The following is a 27,472-nucleotide window of genomic DNA, read 5'->3' as shown; positions in this document are numbered from 1 at the left end:
ATCCATAACCAAATCTATCTGAAGAATCTGTGACCGGCAGCAGAGAACTGAAAGGAAGAAGAGCCCGCCATAAATTGTAATATGTGTCTGCCAGTTGGTGTTGGTATGAACGGACAATATTTCCTGACTGCAATTCTCAGACTACTGATTTTCATAGTCCCTATTTCATATAACCTGCAGGAGAAATGTGTCAGACCAAGGCTGCTAACTGTACATATTGTCCACTCCAGCTAAGTGTAAAATCTGATGAAAGACTCCACAACAGCTTCCTGCCTGGAATTCATTAATGCTTTTGAATAAGTCTGTTATGAGAAGTCTTGGGGGATTAGATTGTACAAATAGTGAGAAGGAAATGGAGAAGAATGAACAAGAATGGTATTTGTCTAGTATTAAATGGAGAGTGCAACTTGTTTTGAATGGCACAGTAAACTTGGTTTCATTATTTTTATGATCATCTAACTCGTATGTGGTCAATAGAGGTCCCTCCAACCTTTCTTAGGCATTCATGTTGACAGCATTTTGAATTTTACAGTAACTAAACAAAAACAACAAGGAATTCAAATGTCTTAGTTGGTTATGGTGAGACAATGAGAAAAGGGGCTGCCTGTGTTCCAGTTTTATTTCCCCTCACCTCAGCAAAAAATGATGAGTCTTGGCTAAGTGAACCAGCCAACAGCAGAACTGTTGTTCCATGTGCTGGAGCTCTGTGTGAATGAAGGCAGCTTTACAGAAACGTGGAAGTTGAGTTTCTGACGTATCCACGGGCTTTGGTGCGGGTTTTCAGAGGTAGAACATGTTTCTGTGAATGCATGGAACTGCTGTAGAAATTGCAGAGTTTACAACACTGGGGTTGAAGAAGTAGATACAATGGAAGGGAAGAAAAATATCACGGAGTAAAGGTAATTTTTGTGTTGTGTTACAGTAAATTTAATCGCCGTTAAAGGGAAAATCAGTGGGCAGAAGTTGAAGGGAACAATTCTGCTCAGTTAGAAAGGGTCCTGAGCAACCTGGTCTAGTGGAAGGTGTCCCTGTCCTTGGCAGGGAGATGATCTTTAAGGTCTCTTCCAGCTATGGTTCCAACTATGATTCTGAGGTTTTGTCCTCAGCAAAGCAAAATGTTCCCTATTCAGGCTTTTCTCAGGTTGTACAGAATTTCCCTATCTGGCAATCTCTGCTTTAAAAAAATTATTTTTGTTGGTTTTTTGTGATCCAGAAGAGAAGAGAGAACAGAAAGCTTCAGCCATCCTGTGGGTAGAGGTCATGCCCACCCCAAGCTGGTAGCTCAGCCAGTCCCTTCCTGCCAGCTGTAGTTCTCCCTGGTCATCAGCGTTGGAATTGAAATGGAAATTTCTGTGGGCCACAAAAATGGTGCTTATTTTGAAGAGGGACTGTGTGCCAGGTCACTCTTGCTGGGAGTGTTCTGCTCTACCTGCTCGTGCTTTGGGTTATGGAAAGTTTGTGATTTTTATAGTCTGCTCCTGGCAGGAACGCAGACATTTCCATGCTTACAGGGTTTGATAAATGATTATTGAAGAAGAGAACAGCTCAGCTAAAAAGTTTTTCTCTGTAGGACTTTATGTATAGTGCTTTGAAGGAGAGTCTTCTGGTGGGTGGATGGGAAGGGTCAAGATTTACCATTTATTTTTCTAGATGGGAAATGATGAAACTGCCACAGTGGTTTCTGCAGTTCTGACACTGTAATGTCATAGAGCAGAGCTGCTTTTATTTCCTAAATTAGAATCTGGTTGTGGATTTGCTTTTAAATCTCTTATCTAATCTATGGGCTGGACTAAAAGATATTTCTTGTCATAAGAACTTATTTTTCCCATAGCTGTGAAATAAAAAATAACAGCTTGTTCATTCAAAAATGGGTAAAAATGCTGTTAAGTTCTTGACCCTTCTAAGGAGAGTAACTATGAGAACATCCTTTGTCTGTGTGTTGCCTTTCATGCTTATAATGATGGCTTTTGAAAGTTTTCAGTTATAGCAAATCAAAGTCCACTTACTTAGAGTGAACATGACAAATGATGGGAAATTGCATAAATTTTCTCCTGACCTTATTATAACATAAGCTCTCAAAGACTTCTGTGGAAGAATTAAATCATAAGCCTTCAGATTCTTTTTTTTCCTTCTTCACAAACGGGTGGGTTTGCAGATGCAGTTCAGTCTTTGCAGGAGCAGCTGAAATCAGATTTACCCATGCTACAGTGTGTATTGGCATTGGAACTGGACCACCAACATCTTTTTTAACAGGAACACTAGGAACAAAATAGATTTCAGGCCAAGATTTGACTTTGAAAAGAGGAAAGTGATCATTATTTATTGTAGACTGTAGCTTGGGTTTGAAAACATTTCTTTTATAGTCAGTTTTAGTTAATGCAGGTTGCTGAAGAAAGAAAATATCTCCCTCACAAAGGAACACATGGAAAATAATAAGCTTATTAATTGAATGCATGAAACCTACTCCCCTTTTCATGAAAGAAGGGTCTATGCTATGCTGAATAAAACTTTCCCCTTTGCATGCTGATGTGTTCACGAATTGATGTTGCTGCTTCATTAGGAAGCCCAGCATTTGAAGCTGCATTCTGGCAGCAGAACTCCTTTTGCTTACCAAACTTGGCCAGAGGAGTAAAAGAGCCAGCACTTGTTCATAAGGAGGAAACAGAGAATCTGAAAAACTGAAGTTTTCTTAAGCTGGAGCAATTTTTCATGAGAGTGTTTTAGGGTGAACCTTTTATTTCTTACACTAACTGTGCATGGTGCAATATAACAAATCACTTGAGGATGTTCAGTGCCCAGTTTCACTGTATTTGACCCAAGTACAAATCAAAATCCACTGCAGTTGTGTAAGAAAGTACCTTCTTTCCTTTCCCAACGTGTTGCTGCTTAACTGTAGGCTTTGTGAATATTTTTCATTCAGTTCAGGTGCGTAGCATCCAGAATTCACAGAGTTCACTTTGTGGAAGATTTTAAGTTGACACTCTGAAAATTACATTCCTGTTGCAAAATATTATATCTTTTTAACGTTACAGTCAAAGTATTGTCCTAATTCTGGTTTCTCTGACGTGTCTGTAAATGGAGCTGCACTGTACTCATCCTACGCCACTGGCAATGGAAGCAAAATTCACTTCCAGACAGGAGGGTGTATGTGGGGGCGTTGGGACAAAGAGAACGTTGTGTTTATAAACAAATAAACTGGAAAAAAACATATTTTAGTCAGTGACCAAACAGAATAAATAAATAAATAAATAAATAAATAGATTTCCTGAAAACAGTAAAAAAGGAAAAGGAGAAATTGAAAAGTTCTGGATTTTGGTGGGAAATAAATTCTGAGCAATGCTTTGGGATTTGGAAAACAAGCCGTTTCACTTGATCCAAGCTAAGAGTCTTTCCCCAGAGGTCTGTTAACTGGAGCACTCATCTGGGCCGTTAGTTGAGGTCCCAAATCAACCAACCTCTTCCATTCACTTCCCAGAGAATGTTGTAGAGCTGGTCAGAGCCCTGTTTTGATGTGGTGGCCTCTGCTGCTGTGCAGTGACCTAACAGCCAGCTCAGTGTCAGGTTATGGACCTGTGTCTCAAGTCCCTCTTGTCTCAGGTGAGTGACTTTGTGTAGGTTCTGAGTGCTGGGGGATGCAGGCTGGCTTTGTTCATACCACGCACACGTTGCCTGTATTGTTCTCAAACTGTTGTGAAGAACCTGTTTGAGAAGGCAGATTTCTTTTCTAAATCTGCTCAGTTTGTCTGCATGCTCAGACCCCGAGCTGAGTTTTTGTGCCTGCATATGTTGTGCTAACAGGGTGTACAACCAGCCCTTCTACTTTGTAGATACAACCAGTACTGGTCATTTTCATTTTGTCTCCTACCAGTCCATTTTCTCTGAGCAAGTGAAGGCTTCCCTGCCCATATTGATCAGTACACTGGGTGCCTCCCGGAACCTGGTTGTAAATCCATCCTAGGCATGTTCATGAATCTCAGACAGCTCTGATGATTTCTGGGCATGGCTGTGCTTTGTGCTGAGATTTGTTTAGCGTGATGATACCAGAAGACGTGTGGATTAAGAATTTAGTGTTGAAAGTACTGTCAATCTCCAGTTCCTATAACGATATCTCAATATTGAGATGGGCTATTACTATTTTTAAAAATAATCTATACAAATTAACTGTACATTGTGCACAATTGGGATTTTCATGAAGCTTTCAGTCCATTGCTGGATGTCTTCTGTGGAAGACAGGCTGAGACAAAGGCTTACTTGTTCTGAGTGTGCAAAAGGAGCCTGGTGCAGTGTGGGGATGGGAAGTGGACTGTGATGAGAAGGAGGACTTCAGGAAATGAAAACAAAAACAAAGCAGCGGTGTACGGTAAGAGGCATGAAAGAAAGAGCAGTGGTGCAGGTTTTGAAAGCAGAGGGAGGAGCATTGCTGGCAGCTTCTGAAGAAGTTATCACCTTTCTTCCTCTCTGTGTCTGTGTCAGGGCACTGTGATAGGTCACTGCTGCTGTTTGCACTGGGAGTCACTGGGACTCTTTCCACAGTGGTGGAATCCCTGGAAGTGCTCAAAAAAAGTGTAGGTGTGATGCTTAGGGATGTGGTCAAGTGGTGGGCTTGGCAGTCCGGTGTTAATGCTTGGACTTGATCTTGGTTGTCTTTTCCAGCCTTAATGATTCTGTGATTCCTATGCCATTATTTCACTGGTCCTCCTTAAAACATTGGGTTGAATTCAGCAGGCTTGAGCAGAGCAGCAAGAGGGCAAGGTGGCATCACTGTTTGGGATATTTGGTGGCTTGATTTTCCTTCTGTACTAGAGTGAAACAGGAGTAATGCCCTGGAAGTGAGCAGGCTGGCACAAGCTTAAAAGCAGCGTGATTCCTGTCTGTGTCTGTAATCCAGCTCCTGATTCCTTCCAGCTCCATGTGGCTACTTTGCTGTAGGAAAAAGACTAGCAAAACCGGCCAGTCTAATAGTTACTGTTTAAGAGCCCTGGAAACCTTCTGACTTCAGTAATATTTTTAAAAGTATCATTAGTTCCTGCTATTCCACTTCGTCCATAACCATGTGAGATGGCTGAGTTTATTATTAAGGAGTCTCTAATACTCTTAGAAACCCAATTCTGTGCTAAGTCAAGAAGATGTATGTGACTTAAATCTTCAGTAGATCTGGTTTGGATCAGAGGAGGGAGGTTAACAGAGCCGTATCTTCACTGAGCAACTGAAAGTGAAGTAAAACAGTCCCTGTGTGGCTGCAGCAGCTCGTGATTTACAGGGCTGGATTCACAGGGCTGCTCCTGCTGCCGAGAACGCACGCTCTCCACTGCTGTTGATTTTTGAATTAAAAAAATGCAGCTCTGTACACAGTTTACTTTAGTGCTAGAGAGCAGGGAAATATAGGTAAGAGCCGTTAATCCCCAGCAGGCTGCTGGGCAGGCGAACAGACACAGATGACAAAATTTAATTGGAAACATGAGCAGTTTAACAGAAAACATATTTGTGATAATTGAGAGAGTAACATCTCCAGAAGGGAAACTCTGCAAAGAGAAACTGATTCAGAGGAGAAGTGGCCACTGGTAGGTGAGTGTGATTTTTCAAGCTCTCTTTAAGCTCGGAACTAATTTCTTAACAAGAACAAATAACATTAGGAGGAACTAACTAAATAAAAGATTCATTTTCTCTGCAGGGGGAGGGCTGTACAGATACTGCCACAAGTTTCTCTCACAGCTGGATTAGGATAATTGGTGGTACTTAATTTAAGTTCTTTACAAAAGAATGCAATTGGTTTTATTTTTGAACATGGAGTTTTCTTCTATCTTTGCATGTGAAGATCTCACCACCCCCACCCCCCATAAATGAAAGGACTTTAGTTTTACTTTTTTCCTTACTCCTGCATTTTTAAATATGTTTGAGGTTTTTCTAAGAATTGAACTTGGACAGCAAGTATTTTGCCAAGAGCAGAGGGAACCCTTAGTTATAAAATAGTGCTGTGTTTTTGCTAATGAAAAAGTATTGTGGACTTAATAAGGGAGAACACATTGCAGAACACATTTTGGTTTGAATTGGAAGAGATTCTTTTTCTTCCTTCTTTTTCTTGAAACAGCAAGTAAATGTAAATTATACACTAGGAGCTTGTTGCTGTTCTGCTGGGTAGGAAAATAAAACTGGTTTTTGTTTTTTCTAAGTTTCACTGATTTTGAAAATACTGATGTGTCTTTTTTATGTTATCAGTGTGCAATTCTTGATGTTTCATTACAGAAAGAATCTCATAGTAACTCTAATACCAGGTACTACTGTGTTGTTTTTTTGGGTTGTTTTCTGTGTTTTTTTTCCAGAGCCTGCAGACAGCACAGCCTCCCAGCCCACAGGAATGAATGAAAATGTCTCATCCTCAGTTCAAAGCTGCGGCAGTGCTGTTCCTTGCAATAACTCCTCAGCCATCCCTCAGCCCAGCTCTGCTATTAAACCTTGGCGCAGCAAGTCCCTCAGTGCCAAGCACACAGCGACGTCTTCCATGTTATCCGTAAAGCAGCCAGCAGTGGAACCTCCAAAGCCACCCTCGGAAATTGCCAAAACAGCTCCCAACGGTCAGAAATCCATGCTGGAAAAACTAAAACTCTTCAACAGCAAAGGAGGTTCCAAAGCAGGAGGGACAACGCTGGAGTGCCCGGGGTCTCGGGACAACAGCTGTGAAAAGCTGGAGACGCTTCTCAGCTTCGAGGAGAGTGAAGAAATCGATGCCACCAATCAGAATGTGAACAACCCAGGATCGATGTCCAGCAGCCCCAAAATTGCACTCAAGGGAATTGCACAAAGGACTTTCAGCCGCGCACTGACTAATAAGAAAAGTTCTCCAAAGGGTAATGAGAAGGAGAAAGAGAAACAAAAAGAGAAAGAAAAGGATAAAAGTAAAGACATTACAAAGAGAACATCCATCACCGAGAAGCTGGACCTGAAGGAGGAACCTAAAGAAGAACAGACAGCATTAACAGCAACAACAGAGATGCCAAAAAAGTCCTCCAAGATCGCAAGCTTTATCCCTAAAGGAGGGAAGCTGAGCAGTGCCAAGAAGGAGGCCTCTGCCCCTTCGCACAGTGGAATACCAAAACCAGGAATGAAAAACACCACAGGGAAATCCTCAAGTGCCCCTGTTCCTGCAAAGGAAGGCGAGAGGAGCCGTGGCGGGAAAGCCGGCTCGGGGCTGTCGCATCAGAAGTCCCAGCTGGACAGCCGTCATTCCAGCTCCTCCTCCAGCCTGGCCTCCTCCGAAGGGAAGGGCGTCGGGGGCCTCCACAGCAGCAGCAGCAGCCAGGCCGTGAACGGGCCCGCGGTGACGACCCACACCACGGGGAGCAACACCGTGAGTGTGCAGCTACCTCATCCCCAGCAGCAATACAGCCACCCCAACACCGCCACCGTCGCGCCCTTCATGTACAGGTACGGGACACACCTTGCCAGGGGCTGTGGGGAACGGGGCGCCCAGAAGGGTCATTGTGGACACTCTTCCAGGGGAGTGAAGCAGCAAGGTAAATGCCTCATCACGGAGAAGTTTCTTGCTTTAAGAGTGTAGGCAATTTGTGCGTTTTCACAAAACTGATGGTGAAGGCTGTCAGACTAAGGTGTATGAGAAGTTATGATAGACAGGAGGGGGAATTATTGTTGTATCTGACCCTGCTAGCAGGAAAGATGGCTGAACACCTTCTTGACCAGATGCTGCTCTTCCAAAGGGTACAGGAACACGTATCAGGTTTGTTTTGCGCATCATAGCTTTGAAAGTTGTAGCAACACCAAGACGCACTCTTCATTGTGCCTGACAGTGGTGGAGCTGCCTCATTCTAAGCAGGAATTGAAAATTAAAAAAAAAAAATTATTAAAATAAAAATCCCTTAGTTTAAGTAAGGCCAGACAACAAGTCTGTGGTGTTGTATGTGTTAACCCTGAGATAAGCAAAAGAGCAGCCAAATGAAGTGACAGCTAACCTCTCTCTAGTCCATTTTCTGTTTGAAGCACCTTCTGTTTGACAATGGCAGTAGAGGGTACAGAGGGAAATGTAACAAGAGGGAAATCAGTAGCAGAGATTCCTAAGGACACAGCATGACTGGGACACAAGAAGTTTCTCAGAGGGTGGGATTTTTGGTTTGGACAGCCATCTCTTGAGGTTTTTTTGACATTGCTTAGCTCTTTCGCAGGAAGAGGATGCAGGTGTTTGCTCTGTCTGCATCATCTGCTTGCTGCTCATGATCTGAAAGACCTTTATCACCCCCTTCCCTTCCTTAAGATGTGTCTTTTCTAGGCTAAGGTACCCTAGCCTCTTTAGTTTTTACTTGTGGAGATCCTGTTCATGATCTTTGGTCATCTTTGTTGCCCTGTCCCCTAGTTTTTTCAGCTCTACTGTACACATTTTTGCCTTGGACCTCTTGGCAGACGTAGCATAAAAAGTGGTTGGTCACATTTTTTAATAAGAATGAATGTCAGTGGAATGAACCTGAAGGAGAGGGGTGCCAAAGGCCTGTGTAGGAATGCAGAATGGGAAGAGCAACCCTTGAGTCTTCTGGCCCCTTTGAGAATTCTCCCCTGTAGAGTAAAATGCCAGGGGACCTGGGAAACAGAATTTTTGGAGATGGGTTGTTTAGTTTATCAGATAACTACAATGTCCTCTCATTGCTGGTATTGATCTTTGTCTGAACACAGATACCATCCTGTAAAGTGTAAAAGCAGATGCAATCCATACATTTTCTATAATCTAAACATACTGATAAACTCTACACAGTATTTATTTGACCTTTTACCAAAACCAGGAATGAAACTACCTGTTGGCAGCTGGAAAATTGAAAAACAGTGTTTACTTTTCAGCATTGGAGGGAAAAAAGGCCAAACTCTGTGATCATGTTAGCTTTAAAAGGAGAGAAAAGTCAGATCATAATGGTTTGCAAGGCACACATAACACATTATTATATTTACTATCCAGACATTATTTGAATCTGCAAAATGCACTTGTTAGTGCATTGCAGTAGAAGGCTCAGGTTTTTTCTGATGTCAGTTAAGGTTTGTTTAATCTGTATTTTTCAGCTGCCTGTAGACTTTTTGTTTGGGTTTGATGGGTTTTTTTTAAAGCAAAAGACATAAGAAATTATTCTGTGTTTTGTATAGTGTTGTCATGGGCAGAATGGGAGCTTCAGACAAAGTTTATTAGAGAAGCCCTCCCGTTGAGTCAGGAGGTGCAGAAAGGACCCCCTTGCTTTCTAAACTCCTTCTCAGAAAGGAGTCTGAATACAGCTGGATCCAGGCTTAACCCCAGACTTGGTCAATTTTGTTCATGTCTAAAAGATTATACAGGTGTAATTAAACTTCATGTAACTCAACTGTCCTGTAGGATTAAGGATGACAAACCGGATATATTTATATAAAAATAAGTGATTTACTTTGACAATGATTAGACTAAAAGTTCTCAATCAGAATTATTTACTACACAGTAAAGGCAGCTGTGATTACTAGTACAGTATAATGCACTATTTTTGAAGCAATATCAAAGGAATTATATTAAAGTTAGCAAAAGCAATTATTCAGTAGAGGATGATGTTACTCGTCCATACCAATGGCCATGGGCAGATCCCTTTTGCTCACCCTGCAGGATGTCCCCACTCAAGGGAGGAGTCCCTGCACGCACTCCAAGGAGGGGTGTGTTAGAAGACCTTGCTGCTAAACAGTGGGATTGGGATTTTATAGGATGGAGTGTGAGTCATGTGTCTCCTGGCCAGCTGTGTCAGCTCAGCATCTTTACTTCTCAGTGGTATCACTGTTGGTTCCTTTATCAGGTACTTTACCAGGTCTGCCACATCTTCACCTCTCTGTCAGGAGGCTGGGATTTGGGACTGATGGGTCAGGCTGGTTTCAGCATTATTCAACACCAAAAGCAGCAAGAGACCCCTTCTCCTTTCACCACAGACAGCTCTGTAAACAGGGCACTGTTCCAGTTGTTTCACCCCCACTCCAGGCAGAGCATCCTGCTACAAGGGTCAAGTGAAATTAAGAGTATTGCAATAACAATTCCCCACTGTGTCTTCACTTTTTTACAGCACTTACCTTTGGGGCAGGAGAACTTCCAGCTGCTTGTTGGTGTGGCTCTATGAGCAAAACACAGCACAATTAGTAAAGTGAAATGATTCCCAATATCTTACTCAAATCTGGCAGTAGATCCGCACATCACCTTTCATTACCTGGCAGCCGTAATACCAGACAATAAATTGGAATTTGAAGTTGGTTTTGCCCAGTCATTTCTTTTAAAATACAAGTGATGTTGAAGGGAACCTAGCAGGAGTGTAACATGCCATCACATGCTACCTGCTTTATCTTTGTGCAATACAGACTTTATTGGAGAGGATCAGATTAGCCACAACAATTGATGTTATCGATAATTAAAATACATCTGGAAATCCAAGTGTCTTAAGACCCCGTCTGATGAGCTGTGAAGCCTATCTTCAACTATGAATTTTTTATTTTTTACAGCTGAGTGCTTGTTTCCATTTCTAGGATGTAATTCAACATGGGACTAATGAATTATGTAAAATCAGTCTGCTGGTCTGTTCTGGAGAGTGGGACAGAGTGGCTGATGGCAGGTGCACTCGCCTTGTTGTTGTACTTGAGATACTTTGGATGGAGAGTGGCTGCACATCTTTGTGTTGTTTTGCCTTCCAGATCTCAGACAGACAATGAAGGGAACGTGACAGCCGAGGCCAGCACAGGAGGGGTCAGCATGGATTCTGCTCTCTATGTCAAAACTGCCCAGCCTGCCCTCGAGGACCTCTCAGGTATGTCTTTCAGCATGACCCGTTACTGGCTGTGGTCTGGTTAAATGAGAACAGGCTAGAGAAAGTTGGTTTTATTCCTGATGCTTTAGTTCTTAATAACTATATTTCTTTCAGCTCTTTTCACTGCAATGAAAACCAGGTGTTAATGATTTGAACTCTAGATGCTTAAGTTCAGCACAGTGGTGTGCTCCCCAAATTTCTTGAAATCATTAGGAATTCTGCCTACTTAATGTTTTTCTAGGAGACATGCAGCATTTTTTAGGATTAAACTATTATAAAGATCCTAAGAATTCCCAGGCATTTAATATTTTTTGTTTTCTTTTAAAAACTTTGTTTTGGAGCTTATGGAAGAGATTGTGTTCATTTCCTTGATGTTTTGGTTTGGAGGAATCTCAGTATCACTCACATGCATCTGATCAATTTGAGAAAAAGCCTTTGCAGCAATAAGGCACCACAATCCAACTACACTTTACTGTGTCCAGCACACAGAAGCTGAAACTGGTTGTAGCTAGAATATGAGCAGTCTAAATTAGAAAGTACCTCATATATTTATCTGGAATTCCTGCTACTGTAAGAAGTATATGCTAGTTAGCAAAAAAATTTAAGCTTATCAGTATAACAGTGATTTTCATCAACCATATTCTGTTAGAATCTATTAGATACTACTAATGTGATCTAAAATGTGTTTTTAAAGTCACAGTTTGATCTCCTCCTGTCCCCATTTCAGCAATATCTATGACTTTGCTTACTGTGTGCTATTGCAGGATACCTCATCTGTAGAATATCTCAGTTTTTTTCATCTACTTAGTCTTGGTGTCCCCCAGTTTCATGTGGGGTTTGAAACCAAATGCCCTCCTTGGAGAAGTGATGTGGCTAAAAGTGTCACAGTGAGATTAATTCCATACTGCATTGCATATTCTGTCAGTGCTGCCTTTTCACCTGTGTGCTGATGGCAAAGGTTAGAGGCAGAGTCACTGGTGAGGAAAAGGGCTGCAGGAATGCCTAAGTGAGCATATCTGTGTGTTCAAGTTATATATAGGTGGATTAAGTACTTAAAAGGCAAATAAAAGGCACAAGGGATAAAATCCTTGAGAACATTTTTGGGCTTATATTTAAATATGAGAGTTCCAAGTAGGAAACAGTGTCCAGCTGCTTAAACTTTTCCAGCATTACCTCTTAATCATCATATTGTCTGGGCTGGATGTATTTCAGCCTGCAGACTGAGAAGTGTTTCTGGATCACAAAAGGTCTTCAGTTTTTAATGACAGATGTTATGTAAATACAAACTATTACTCAACTAGAATATGAAAGTTTTGGGATCCAAAGGCGGAAGACAGCTGACAGCCTCAAACAAGGGAGATGCAAACCCCAGCTGTGCACAGCCAGACCCGACAGCAGCATCCATAAAGGGGCCTTGGGGGAAACAGAACAAACTAAACAAAATAGTCCCTCAGCCCAAATGAATTAGAATAAATAAGGCACAGATATCTTCTCTCCCTGCATAGCAGCCATTGATGCTGTTAATTTAAAAGCACATATAAAACAAAAGAGAGCATAGGTAGGGGAAAATGGAAGCAGAATTGTTTAAGGATGCTGCCTGCTCATGAGGAGCTAAGTGATCTCAGAATTAAGCTCTAGGGGCTAACCATCCAATATCTGTCTATTAAGTATACTTAGAGTTTAAGCAGTGGAATGTCATTTAAGTGAGAATTTGGTATCAATTTAGGCAGAAGAGCGATCTCAGTAGAAACTAGTTTGTCTCCTGTGTGTTTTCCCAAGAAGTTACCTACCATTTGCCTTCACATCGATGAGAGAAATGATCTGTAAAAGAGCACTGTGACCTTTGTTAAGCTAAAGGCTTATAAATATTTTATGGTTTTTACTGCAAAAATTTGTAGATCCATGAGTATAGAAAATGTTTTCTGTCCCAGAGACCCTCTGGCTAAAGTAATCATTCTTGTTAGGTGGATGTTTCCAGTCCAGCCAGACCATAATTGTTTGACCCTCTGGCTTAAGTGAATTGTAACTCAGGGAGATGATTTCCCAGAGAGTAGAGACTGATTGAAAGAAAAATGCTAGCATGGGAACGAAGCACTTGGGTCAGTAGTTTGTACCACTGCTGCTTTGTAGGCAACAGTGTGTGAGTGGGTTTTTCTGTGCCACCAACCCGGCACCTTTTCGAAACATGAAATTTAAAGCAGAGACTGTAGAAAGTTCCAGCAACAGCTTTTTTATCTGGTTTTTCACACTTCTGGTGTGTGTAATATATAGATATCCATCTAAACGTGCAATCGTGTGGGTGACCAGCATCCTGGCAGTTCAAGAACACATCACTTCTACAGAGAAGGCTGATACAAAATGTGAAAAGTTTTACATTTACTGTAGTATTTTCTTTAGTAGTGAGTTGTAAACCCTTTAGAATGAAATTATTTCCTTCTGTGCCCAACAGAAGCTTTGTGACAGTTTTTTGGAGGTTTTCTGTTCCAGCTTTCAGCTTACAAAGAATACGCTGGCACTACTAGAAATTCACTTCTCTTCAGCCACTTAGAGGGTTTAACTCCATAAAGCTCAGCTGAGGTAGCAACCAAAGTGTTTCTGAATTGACAGCTGAGAGCATGTAAATAAATTATGCTGATGCACTAATTAAATTATTAATTTGGTAAAATGAAATTATGCTGAGGCAGTAGGAAGACTTCTTTTTGTGTACATAAACTCTACTTTAAAAGAGCAGGACATGAATGTGTTTTAGAACAAAGTATTTAAAGAACAGGATTTCTAGATGCCATGAAAACTAAGTCACCCCCCAACTTTGTGTCATGTAGCATATTTTAGGAACAGTAACTGTGTTGTGATGTTGACAAGCAAAACCTCTTGTTATTTTACCTGAAACATCACTCAGCATGGAGCACCCCATCAACAGAGTTTAATTTATGGGAAGCTGTTACTGTAGAATGAGATCTGTGTGAAACAGGACAAAGAAGATGTAGTCAAAATACAGCATTGGAGAAATTGCCTGTGTCAGGTTAATGTTAATTATGTCAATACATGAGATGGAAAGGGTAGTATTAATGGAGTGTATATTCTAATGAGGTTGAAAGTTAACCAGAATTTAAACTGGGTCATGTGGGAAATGACAATACAGCAGCATCTCAAAGGCAGCCTGTGCAGTGAAGGTAACCCTGCAGAGCTCGTTTCAGTCCGGATGTGATGACAGCAGGTGCCTGCTGAGGGGAATGGAATCTCAATCCTAACCAGCTTAGAAAGTCAGTGAAAAAATGCATTAGAGTCAGATTCAGACATAGGTGACAGCTCAGTTCTGTGCTATTTCCTGCCTGGTCCTTACTCAGGGCTTATTTTCCCTGTAGGAGAGGATCCGGAGACTCGGCGGTTGCGAACGGTGAAGAACATCGCTGACCTTCGGCAGAACCTGGAGGAAACCATGTCCAGTTTACGGGGAACCCAGGTCACCCACAGGTGAGGGCACGACTGTGTTTATATGGAAATGGAAACCACTGTGCTCTTCCTTTACATCTCTCACATCTGGCTGGCTTGCACCCTTAGAAAAATGATTAACGCTGACAATGGGAGATACTGATCTTGTCATTTTTGTCTTTAATGCACAGAATTTGAATAATGTTTGCTGGTTATTGAGATGTATGATGAGGAATTGATGGGATGGGTTGCGTATTGACTCAAAAGTCAAGAATAATCACTTCTTGTTAAATGTGTGAGGTGATGTTTGAATATAAGTTACAGTTTGAAATGTTTCTTCTTACTGTTGAGTAACTTCAGTGCATTACACCTCTCTCCCCCTATGTGTAATATTTTGTTTAAATAAGAGGTGAACTGTACTTCACCCACATTATCAAGTGCATCACTTAAATTCCTGACCAAACTTTGGACAAACAAGTTTTTCTAATATTTTTAGTCGTCCCCTGTATGCAACTGCTTTTTCTTTGTAAAGCAGCATTTGGAAATCTTCAGCAATATTTAAAATATGCTGTCAATAAACAAAGATTGCTACTACATTTAAACATTATGTGAGTTTGATCTTTGCAGTGTTGAACAGGATGTTAGGGAGAATAAGCTATTAAGACCCTAATGAGACTGGGGTCCTACCTAATGCTTGGGGCCTTACCTACCCCAGCCCTAAATGAGTTTACTGGGGGAGCACTTTGTGTTTTGGCGTTGTGTCTAAAACTGAAGCAGAGCTTGCAAAGATGAACTCCCAAAGCTATTTTTCTTTGCAAGTTTCAATTAATGCAAGAGGTCTTTATGGTTTAATTATTATAACCAGAGATACAAAGGTTTTTGCAGTTTACATGTAACATTATATTGAGAATGGTACAGTGCTGTTTATTTTTACTAATATCCACAGTAAATAAAAAAAAGTGGCACTTAATTGAGTAGGAAAGGAAAAGAGTTCATGTGGGTAAGAGAAGCTGCAGCTATGGATTAGCTGCAAATAAATTAGCTGCAACTCAGCTATGAGTATTCAGGGTGTAGTCTTGCAATCTGTACACATCACCTGAAAACTCATGGTGTAGTCCCATTTTTAGGGTTCCACATATAAATTTTACCAATATTTTTAAATACATAACTCACGAGTTATGAGTTATATGAGTAATTTATTGTTTTTTCTGGGTTTGGGTTTGAACATCTTCAAAGCAATTCATAGTTCATTATTGGTTTGTTAATACGCAAAATATATTTTGACAAAAAATTTTTTTTGGTCCTTCTTCTTACTTTTTTTCATTTAATCCTCTCCATGGTGTAGAAATAGCTTCCATCTTGGTGCTGGAAACATCTCCAGAGTTAGAATTTTCATGAATGCAGACAATAAAAGGAAATATCTCAGAAAAATAGTACTTCAGCAGGTTTTCCTTTCGTCAGCTTATTATCCCACTCCCTCACCTAGACTGGCAAAGCCACAGTGTAATGCAGTTATATGTGCTTGAAGATGAGAAAGTTACGCTTTGATACTGTGGATAATCCATTAAAAAGTTCCTGCTTAAGTCTTCTCATGTGTGTATAGAGCACCTGGTGGCCTGGGTGCAAGAGTCTCTGGGAATATGGGGGAGGACCTGAAAAATGAAAAGAAAGGATCTCCCCAAGTGTTACAGCAGTAAATTGCTATTGCTGTTCTGTACAGTCTGTAACTTGGTGAGCGTTCAGGGCCTCGGAAGTACCTGAAATCTCACAGCATTCCATGTAAGAGCCCCATTTGATGCAGTGCATCTCTCCTTTCAAGCACATTGGAGACCACGTTTGACACCAACGTCACCACCGAGATCAGCGGCCGCAGCATCCTCAGCCTGACGGGCCGGCCGACGCCGCTGTCCTGGCGACTGGGCCAGTCCAGCCCCCGGCTGCAGGCCGGTGACGCGCCGTCCATGGGGAACGGGTACCCTCCCCGCGGGAACGCCAGCCGCTTCATCAGCGCCGAGCCGGGCGCCGGGCGCTACCTGTACTCGGCGCCGCTGCGGCGGCAGCTGGCCACGCGCGGCAGCAGCGTCTGCCACGTGGACATCGCCGACAAGGCCGGCGACGACATCGACCTCGAGGGCATCGCCATGGACGCCACCGGCTACATGAGCGACGGCGACGTGCTGGGCAAGAACATCAGGGCTGACGACATCACCAGCGGGTGAGTTAATGCCTCACTCACGTGATCCTTCCGTGCTGTTTGTGGCGCTGTGTTTCCACGGTTACTTGGAGAAATGAAAAAAGCCAACGCCAAAGATGTTCTGCTCATTTTAATAAGCCTTTGGAGAGACAGCGCATCATCACAGAGGGATTTTAACAAAACTGAAGTTTTAAGTGCATGTTAAGAAAATATCCCTAGATAGGAAGAGATCCTTGCACGTGATGAAACGTTTTCCTGAGTCAAGGCTCATTGTGGCTGCAACATTCATTCGTGCCCAGCAGATGGAGGGAGTGAGGCACGTTCTGTACTTGGCTGAACTCTTCTGCGGTCTGAGGCAAAACTGTGAGGGGCCAGCTCACTGGAAGGAAATGAGTTTGCCTCTCTGTGTTAGGTAAAACTTCTTGTTCATGCTACAGAAGGTGTAAAGAACAAGTCAGTGTGCAGAAATATGAAGTGATAGACAATTATTAGCAAGGTTTTACATCAGCATTTTATCTCTCCCTTGAATGGAAAAGCATTTGTTTTTTGCTCCAAAGTCAGTATTCAATTCGTCTATTTGCAGTTCCTGCTATAAACCAGTAATTTTTACTTAGCTCAAGTACATTAGCGGTGGATTGATGTTAAAACTGAAAACTGATCTTTGAGAATTAAATGGTGCACTTTTTTTTTTTTCCTCTTTCTTTCTTTCTTTGTGGCAGCCCTCTCTGGCCATCTTGAATCCCTTGCTTTCTTGTAATTTTTTTTATTAGTGACATTTCTAGTGGTGTTGGCTTTTTTGGAAGATGTAGTGTCTCTTACTGGAATCCAGTTGCTGCTTTGTCATTAACTTAACCAGTGAAGTTACACCATCTGGAAATCTCCATTAATTCTGTCCGTTATGAATATTTGGATATTTTCACACTTTTTGAAAAGTCAGACACTTTCTTTTTAATGCTTCATTAGGGAAGCCTATAGTAAAGTAGCTGATGCAAAAACCAGTATAAAATTCTGTTTCAGATAAAACACCAGTAGCTGTTGCTGCATTAATAATGCATCAAATCACTAAAGTGCCTTGTGTTTTCCTCAATAAATCAACTTACACCTGGATTTTGTAATGTTTATTGTAGTAACAGTTACTGCTTTTCCTCTGGACTATGAATTCTATTCAAATTTGTGGCTGTAGTTTTAGTCTGGAAGTGAGGAAAGTAAATTCTAAGTAGCACCATGGTTTCCATAAAACACCTTGAGTGGTAGTTGAGAATTATCCCTGGCAGAACTGTGTCAGCTCAGGCTTCTGCTTCTCATAGAGGAGCCCCAGTCTTTGCAGATCTTTACTTAGTGTATGAAATTCAGATTCCAGGTTGAGGAAAAGGAAAGAATAGAAAAGCTGTCGAATATATGAATGATATTGCCAGAGAAATCTGTGCCTTCACTCATCTCTGTGTATCATTTTGTTTTCTGTGTCTGGTCATCCTGCAATGTAAAAAATGGGGTCTCCATAGTCTGAAAGTACAAGAGTGGTGTTTAGATTCCGGGTAATGAAATGGTTTTGCCACTTGGTGCCCCTGTCACCAAAGCAGTGAGTTATATACCAAGAAGGATTAACATAGCAGAAGAGTCATATACTCCACCCCACCTAACTCCTGGCCTTGAGTGTTGGGAGATCTTTAACTCAGTATCTGACTCCTTTTTTCCACTAGTTTTTAAAAGAGTCAGGTACTTTTCTGTTTTTACTCATGTAACAGCCAGATACTGATAAATGAGATCTCAATTTAAGGTCCTTAGGACAAGAAGTGTGTACAAATATCTTTTTCTTTTCCACATCTTTTGCTTTTAGCTACAAAAGTCTGTTTTGTTAAATAGTGTGAGTTGGTTTATCGTTTTATATAGCACCGTTGGAGTCATTGACTAAGTTCCAAGGACTGAATTGGTATTGTAGGTCAGTCCATTGCTGGAGAGATCCAGCTCCATTTCCAGGTTGTGGACAGGGTTTGGAGATGGGCAGTTTGGGGGTCCTCTCCTTGCTGTACCGCTGAGCAATTGGAGGGAACATTGCTGCAAGCAGCTCCACAACATTGGGGTTGCAATCTGTGCAGGGTAATCATGTGAGTGGATTCCCTGAGAAGGGAATATTGCAGTATTAAATTGCAATAACAGCATTCCAATATTAATGGAGAAGGATAAAAAAATAAGGGTGACACCTTTGGTGACGCCTAATGACACTGGGTTGCCATCTCCAGTGCGAACAGATGTTTGGCAGCCTGTTCCATAAGTTACGTTCCCCAATGTCGGTTTAGTTCAAATAGTACAAAAAGAGGATGGCACTGTGTTTTTGTGGGAGAGGAATAATAAACTGCTTAGAAATCAGAGAGGTTGCTTGTAAAGAAAGCCTCCGTGTGACTTGCTGCAGAACAAATCACCAAGATCAATGGGAGGGCAAACAGGCTCAACATTTCCAGAAGCTGAGCTGCACTATGTGGAGAGCAGCACAAGAGGGTATTTAGAGCATGAATAGCTCTTTATTAGCTGGTATGTGTTTCACTTTGTCATTTTTCAGAATTGCTACAATCCTGGAGTCTGAAAACCTTGAATCTGTGTTTTCATTGGCAAACTGATAGGGAAGGAAGCCAAAATATTTGTTACAGCCAAAATAAATCCAATAGCCAAGAAAAACTAGTTTAGCCCTGTGATCCTGGTGCTTTCTCTGAAACACACTGGGTCATGGGAAGTTTCGTTTGGCCTCCCCTAATGAGTCTGCTCAAGCAGAGCTCTGGCAGACACTGGGATTGCTTTCTTAGGCTTAGGAAGAGTATCTTTGCCAAAGGGACAGAGAGCAGCTCTTAAACTAAGCAAGTTTCCAGGGGGTGGATCAAAGGTAAGAAGTTGCCTTATTGCAAGGTCTAAAACATAACCCAGTGATGAAGCAACAGGGGTAGGATTTGTGTGAGGTGGGGAGTGAGCCCTCAGCCCACTCACTTTGGTGACTGGCTGAGCTGAAGGCTCAGAGCCTCGTTGGAAAGTGGCACCTCAGAGCCCAGAGTTGTTTTACCTTTCTACCCCAAAGATTGTCCCAGGTGGGCATGTTAATTCTCACGGATTTTTGTGTTTGTTCAGAAGGTTTTTGTCCACTTCAGTCTCTTTCTGGCTACTAACACACACATTCCTACCCTTTTTTTGTCTCCTTAGCCCCAGTTCTCTCTAATGAGATGTGGAGTTAATTTCCTTTTTATCTCTTACTGGAATGCAGCAACAGGGCTGTTGGTCAAAAAAAAGTGCCTTTTGTAATTATTTTCATTTAATTAATCCTCTGTCCCTGTTTTCATTACCTTAAGTGTGTGGCTTTCTGTGCAGAATTAACAGCGTGGATACACTGATTAGTACTGGTCACAAGTTTTCTCAGGAAGTGGCTTTGGGTCTGCAAACACACCTTTGTCAAAATCATTTTTTGCCGAAGCATGGCTGTTCCAGCTGTGTTCCAACACTGGTCAGGGGCACTGTGCTAAAATTCTCCTTGCCGCCACCTCCCGTAGGTGCAGTGGTTATTGTTGGGGGGATACATTTTACCATTTTATTAACTTGCCCATATCTGATGATTTGTTGGTGATATATTCCCATTCCACATGTCTGTTTAAACAACCTCTTAATGTGTTTGCATGCACAGTCCTCATGGGGTTATGATTCCTTCTTGTTTATTCACACCTTTATGCTCCCTGGGGATCTTTCTACTAGCACTGGAAGCAGTTGAATTTGGAACATGGAGGAAGCATGCTAAAAGGGAGAACAGGCCACTTTCCCCGGGACTGGGGAATCAGGCTTTGCTCCTGCTTCTGCTCAAGTCTCAAACTCACCCAAGAAGCACTGTGCCCTTCATGGACCAAAACCATCATTGAAATAGAGTTCTGAAGTAGGCTCACAAATTACATCTGTTGGGAGGCAAAATAGAGCTGAAATTGAGGACTGATTTCACTGAATGTTGAAGTGGTGTTGGTATTTGTAGGATTCTGGCAGCTCCATTTCTTGGTTTTGTGCTATTTACTGGTCAGACAGTGACGCATTTTCTTCAGATGTCAGGGTCATAGGTGGTGTAACAGACCTTCACTAGGGCCGAGGTTTCACAGGAGGAGGAGGAGGACTCTGCAGTTTGCTAATGAGAATTTGTTATTGGTAACAGTAGGTGAGAGAAACTCGTTCTTTCTAAGCTGTGTGCAGCAGGAGTGGTTGCTGCTCCAGGTAACTCATGACTGGCTGGAAATCAGGAGTGGCTGAGCCCATCCTGGGCTGAGTGAGCACGTGTGTGCCCTGTGCATGGAGTCAATGCTCTGTCTATAGGCTTTTCTGACCTATTTCTTTCCATAGTTGTTCCCACTCTGTTTTTTCTGTACGCTCTGAGTTACAGTGTATTAGTCATTTACTGGACACTGCTCTTTAAATGATACGGTTTTAGTGATAAGGTTTCATCTAAATACAGTGGATGGGTGAAACTGCATTCCTTTTATGGCTCTAGCACTTCAACATGACTAAGGCTAACTAGGAGGTTTATTTTATTTTTCTTCTGTGTGTGAGCAGAGTGTTTATTTGAACTGTCTTTTGTCTTGCTATGGCAGAATACTTCTACATTTGATCTTTTCAACATTGCAGAATGGTATCTATATATGGTAAATGGAAAATTAACACAAATAATGAAGGGGTTGGGCAAGCAAGTCAAACGTTTGACTTTCATGAAAAGGGATAAGGAAACATTGACTTCTGCCTTTGTATCAAACAAGGTTGAAACTAAATTTGGATTTAAAGTCATAGACACTAGTCTTGGTGCTGTAAGAATGAAAAGAAAAAAATCTGGCAGTGTTTAAATAAAGACAGCATTCTTATTCCAAGAACTGTACTTACAGTTCTCTGCAGGAGACATGAGTAGGATATTGCACAAGCATTTTCAATACTATTAATTTCATATATTGTTTTAAATATTCTTAAATACTGCATTCACTTCAGGAGTAGTTCTTGTGTCAGCTTCATCAGTAAGACAGTGTTTTATCATTTGATATCTGACAATAAGTTCTTGTGTCAGCTTCATCAATAAGACAGTGTTTTATCAAGTGATATCTCAGATAACACGCTCTCATAGAACCTTTCTTGCAGTGTATGATTCAGCATAGGAAGACAACGTAGGCCTATGAGTTATAACCTTAGACATCAGCTTTTTTTTCAGTATAATGGTAAAGTACCCATGTTAGGTTATATGCAGTGTTAATCAATAAAATGAATGCAATAGTTGTGGTGTTTGGTATTTTTGGTTACTTCTACACACTTGACCTATTGCTAACAGTTACCAAAATACCATTTAATAGCAGTTATCCCATTTGGGGCTTTTTTCTGTAATAAACACCTCAGCAGTGTTTGAACTGCTGCATCAGTGCCAACAGGTTGTTGTTATTTGAATGAAGGGACAGTTTATAAAGGACAAAATAGGGACCCAGTCCAGGGCTAGCCAGTAGAGGGAGATGCAGCCATTCACACTGTGTCGATGTGGATCATCTGCAGGAAAAGAGTGGGCATGAGGAAATAATCCACAGTCGCTGTGGAGTTACTCTTCCTCTGCTGCTGATGCTGCTGAGAAGCTCCTTAATCCTGTTTGGTCACAGGTCATTCCTCTCCTGAACAGAATTGAAAAGGATGATAAAAAATGGATCACTTATTCTATAGCTTAGTTCTATGATTTTCATTGAAATGAACTCTGAGAAAGAATTTAGGCATTGAAATCAAGATTGGCATGAGCAGAGCCCCACTGAACAACTGCCTGATTCTGGTGGGCCTTCAGCTGGCTTCAGGCCAGCAGCCTGGTGGTGGTGGTGCTTGGTGGGTGAGTGTCGCCCTCTTTCCAGTAATGAGTTCCCACCCGTGTTTCCTTGGGGTCCAGACTGACATTTGCACACCTGAAAGGACTGACCTCTCAGCTGTTTTCCAGTCTGACTCCAGCCCAGTCTGTCTTGGCTGACAAGATTTAAAAAAGAGTTTTAAAAGCAATGGTGGAGCCAGCCTCCTCCTTGACATGAAGGTGAATTTGAGGTTAAGGTGCCCTTGGCTGACAGATGGACTGAGTGTTGGAAAGAGGATCATACACTGGAGACTCTCCTCTGGAACAGGAATGGGTGCAGCCATGTGAGAGGCACTTCCTTTCAGTCTAATATTCTTTTATATATTGACAGCTTCTCTTTGACTGCCAATATCTAAAACTGCTCATTCCACAGGAAACCAGTTTCTTCAAAAGCTCGGTCAGAAGTTGTTGTTCTGGATGTGGGGACGTGTAGGAGCAGCAGGCTACACTGTCATTGGAATTCCTTGCCTGCAGGCTGCTTGAAGCTGAAAAGACAGAAAAAAATTTACCTCAAACAGCAGTGCCCGAAAATTGTTATCTGATGGCTTCTGAACGACTTATGTGCCAGGCAGCTTTAATACATCTACAGATAGAAAAGTATTGATTTCACAGAAGCCACTTATTTCTGCAGATTTCTCTTTTTTTTTTTTCCCTATGGAAAAAGGTCTGAGCATTAAGTAGTTAATGGGGTGAACTTGTTTTGCTTCTAGACTGGTTTGAACAGTGTGAATAAGCAGCATCATTCATGCTATTAGTGATTTACACATGAGAGGTTTCTCTAAATAAACTGTGAAACTTATATACACTCAGTAAGTTTTGCATAATCTCATTTTTCCTGTCTTACCTGTTAGTGGAACAGGTATCTCCTCCTTTCCAGCAGTGATAAGGATTTTTGAGTCCGCAAGTCATTTGTTCAGGTTTTACTCCATGTTTGAGTTAAGCATCTGCAAAACAATTTGTAGTTCATTCATTAGTTTGTTAATTGTAAGTGGTTACTGATTATTAGTAAAAGCCTATTAATTCATAAATTATAGACTACCTTAAATATAAATTAAATTTTATGAATTGAGCAATAGGTTTGCACTTCTATGAACCTGAACTGTAACATTTAGTCTAATATTAGGGATTTGGGCATTGTATTAGGAGTCCGTACCTGAAAGCTCAGGACCTAATCCTGTTCCTGAATGTTCTTGTTGAAATTCACAGGGATCAATAATGGAATTTAAACCAGCCACAGGCTTGCAGACAGAGTTAGTGTTCAACCCTTTGGTTAGAGACATCAGGTACTGATCAAATACTGATTCAAGTCAGGCAGGAAGAGTGATTGGAAAGACTTTGGGGGATATAAACATGGGAAAAGCCCGTATGGTCTGATGCCAGTGTTGTGATGAAAAATACAGATCAAATTCATACCAAACTGAGAAATTTGGAGTTGTCATCATCCAGCTGTTAGGGTAGCATTTCTTTTTAAGTCAGATTTAGGACGTACTCATAGTTTCAATAACAGGATGGTTTTGATCCCATTCAGCATATTTCAGAAACACCACTGGGGAATTCTCTGCTGTGGGTTTTTAGCAACTGGCAAAGCTAGAGTTGTTCTTTGATACTCAAAGCTCGTTAAGCCTCTTGATCTCGTTTAACTGACTGTAATGACGAGACAGATGAAGCCTAGTGAAAATAGAGATTTAAAGGAAAGCATTAAGGATAACAGTGTTACTGCCACATCAATAAGAGAACACTTCACGTGTCAAAGCAGATGTTGATACGTGAAATAATTCCCCCAAGCTTTTTGCTGCTTTAAGTTTCAAGCTCTTGGGTTGCTGGGCAAGTCCTCTGCCCAGGAGACACCTGGGCAGCTATTTCCACACCAACCTGTAATCCAAAGCACCAAGAGGAAGGCAGAAGCACCTGAGCTGCCAGAGTCAGGTCCCAAGCTGCTCTCCTGCTTGTGGGATTGGGATTATGGAGCTACAGGATCTTGAGCAGGTCAGGGTAGGCTTGCCCGGTCTGTTCTGTGTTGCTGATGTACCTGCTGCTCCTTCACTTCCTAATCCTTAAGTAAAGAATGCTTTTCCCTTGGCTATCTATTTTCAAACTAGGAAAATTCATATTAATGCATTAAGGAGTGAAATGAATATATATGAAGTGGTAGAGTTGTCAGACCATGAAAGTTAGCATGCTGCTGGCTGGCTGTATCCATCAGTAAGTAGGGAGTGCAGACAGAAGTCAAGTGATTCAGACCACTGGATTTTGCTGATCCCTGGCATAACCCATTCCTGTTTCCTCAGTGTGCCTTTCAGGAAAGGGGAATAAATCACTTCAGCATCAGAAATACCCTAAAAATATTACACTTGGAAGGGCTTGTTACAGCACTCAAAATTTCAGAGGCACAGAAAAGGTGTATTTGGCTAAAGAAAAGAGAAGCTTATAGGTCCAGGTTGTCCACAGCAAATTACTTTACGCCTGTAATGCACAGCAGGCAGCCACTTTCTAATAGGAAAAAAGTGTCACCTAGAAAGTGGGCTAGCAGTCCTAATTGTGTGTTAGAAACGCATAATACTGCTGTTGTTTAATCTAAGTCTTTTCATATTGGCAGAAGTTTGTTAAATTTTATTTTTCCTTGCTGATGAAGAGCGAAACTGTAACAATGAGTATTTGTACATTAATTCCTGGAAAGATTAGAAAATCCTTTTAACCAACATCATTACTGTTTCACTGTCCATTCATTAAACATTATTATATTCAGCTTCGTTAAAGGCACTCATTCCCCTCTGGCTGTTGGTACCATTCATAAAGCATCTGTGAGATTAAATTTTTTGTACAATTTACCTATCTCTGTTAGTCAGAGTCTGGATACTATGCTTTTCCCCAGATCATATATTTAAACTTTTTCTTCTTTGGGGGCAGATAAAAAATACTTCTAAGTCCTGTTTGTTTTGCACTGAATGTGCTTGCAGAATTCTTAGCAGTCATGAAGCTAGGAAGGCTTCTAGTGCAGATTTGTCGTGGTTTTTAATGTGCAAAGTCAGATAAATTACACTTAAACCTAGTACATTTGTTTGGACTGCAATGTGCCATTGTAGAGGAGAGGCCAATATTTATTGGGTTCCATATTGTGTGGATGTGATAGGACAATAAATTCCAATAACTTTGAGTACTGTTACAGTTATATGCAGGACAATATTTCCTGGTCTTGTTTCCCCTGAGTAAAACATTGGAAGATTTTCTTTAGAAAAATGTGCCTTCATTATATTCTTCTTTCTCATAAAGCAAAAATCTGCAGCAATAATAATGTATTCATAAGAAACTGTATTCACAGTTTCTTAAAGCCAAGACAATGGAAGTTTGAAGGGATGGAGAGGAGGGAAAAGAAAGCAATGGCTGGAGGTTTGTGGCACCAGTAACTTTTAATCTCCTCTGTACTAACCAATGGATAGTAAAGAGGGTTTTTTTCCATGTATTTTAAAGTGGATTTATTTTAAATGTATTTTTCTGCACAGACTTTAGAAGCTAGTACCTTTCCTTCTTCCTTCACTTTTCTGTTACATGCAAGACTTCAGGCATCATTGGTTTTGGCATCTTTTCCGAATTAGACATTCCTGGGTAGAGGATATTGCATGAAATATAAATAAGATATAAAGCTTTCAAACTGTGATTACACAAACCTGTTTCAAAATACAAAAGTCTGTCCTGTGTTGTTCTGGCATGTAAGAAACCTGTCCTGTTGGTATGGGGGGTAAAAGTCATCACTTATGGCTGTGCTTTTTCACATGGGCTTGTTTAGGAAAGTGTCATGATCTAGTTGTCAAAGGTGCCAAAGCCATCCAGCTTCCATTGGCTCATGTAAGATTTATCAGTGGTTGAAACCAATGAAAATGTGACTTTGTTTTCAGTTTGGTGCTACTGCAGTGTTATTCTAATCTTTTAGCTTGCTGAGCTTCTGTGTAGAAGATGAGATACGCCGATGCTGGTGAAGAGGCATTGTTTTCAGCATGGCTAACTCATAAGAGTACTATATTTATTTCCACATATTCTGAGTGATAGGTATGAAAACCAGTCTGTTTCAACGGTAACAGATCTTTTTTATCAAAGGACCAATATGCCAGAAATCTGACAGCAAAGCCAAAAGCTGCCTTTTCCAGCACACATGCAAAGAGTATTCACACAGAAACTTGTTTCGTGTGCAGACAAGTAGCTGCAGTAAACCAGTTAGTGTGCATGCATTAGATGTTTTTGCAAAATCCTCTTTGCATGTTTGTATAACAATATGGTCTGAAGCTCGACTTTTCTCTTCTTCCCCTTTATTTTAGTAGCTTAAGGAAAAAACATATTCTTCCATGATAAAATATTTATAAACTGTCAAACGCAAGGTAGAATGCCAGACCTAAGGCGAATTCCACATGTTACAGTGCATGCTCCTCGTGCTTTTTACAGTCTTTGTTTATGAGTTTGGAGAATCCCCACAGACTTGCTGAATGGGGAATACTCCTGTGTCTGACTTGACAGGCTTGGCAATCTTTGTCTCCACAGAGACTCCTGGGTTGCTTCTGGGATGGCCCTGTACAGATTGATACACTGAACTGCAGTGCTAATCAGCAGAATGGGCAAGGCTTCCCACTTAAGGCTTCCCAACTGCTCACCATCCCATTTTTATAAATGCAGTAATCAAATTTGAGCTGGGTAAAGCACATGTGTACAGTGAGGTCTCACCAGCAGAGACACCGCTGCCTGCAGCTCAGAGCGTTGGAGCATCTCTCCTTTCTTGCTGTCGATGACGGTGTCTCGCTATCAAGGAGAAAGCTCTGTGCTTTCTTAAGCCAGAGGAAGGTGTCCTGAGTATCTGGATGTTATTCTGGGGTCTGCTGTTGATTTGCTAAGAGTGGCTAAAGGATTGAGGAGATACAGTCCTGTCAGCTCCTATCTCGGTGGGGTATGTTGCATGTCCAGCAGTGTGCTGGAAACAGTGACCGTAGTCCTGGAGTTGTTGGAGTTATTTCAGTCTCAGGTGTGGGAAAATCTTCATGGTCTGTTTACTCAGCTGTCGGTGCTGCTCATGCAGACCTACATGAGCTGATGAACTGGTGGTGGTAACACGGCTTGCTCTGTGCCATTGCCCACCATGTGTCATCTCTGTTCAATTTAAGATTAATTTTTCATTTGTCTAAACCAGAAAGTAAGAAA

General features: G+C 41.4%; 1 protein-coding gene across 13 annotated transcripts in view; it reads left to right on the top strand.

Annotated features, from left to right (window-relative positions):
* The window catches only part of NAV2 (neuron navigator 2), a 368,864-nt gene that overhangs the window by 260,608 nt on the left and 80,784 nt on the right, over positions 1–27,472 (top strand). For all 13 annotated transcript variants that reach the window (XM_019293757.3, XM_010412648.4, XM_010412647.4 and 10 more), the window contains 4 exons: positions 6,321–7,422; positions 10,681–10,793; positions 14,159–14,267; positions 16,045–16,440. In XM_019293757.3, coding sequence (XP_019149302.2) covers positions 6,321–7,422; positions 10,681–10,793; positions 14,159–14,267; positions 16,045–16,440 — 1,720 coding nt within the window. The remainder of the gene's footprint in view (positions 1–6,320; positions 7,423–10,680; positions 10,794–14,158; positions 14,268–16,044; positions 16,441–27,472) is intronic.

The sequence above is a fragment of the Corvus cornix genome, chromosome 5, assembly GCF_000738735.6.
Source record: "Corvus cornix cornix isolate S_Up_H32 chromosome 5, ASM73873v5, whole genome shotgun sequence".
In the NCBI taxonomy this organism is placed as follows: domain Eukaryota; kingdom Metazoa; phylum Chordata; class Aves; order Passeriformes; family Corvidae; genus Corvus; species Corvus cornix.
The sequence above is the reverse complement of the archived record's forward strand: the minus strand, read 5'-3'. Positions and strand labels throughout refer to the sequence as shown.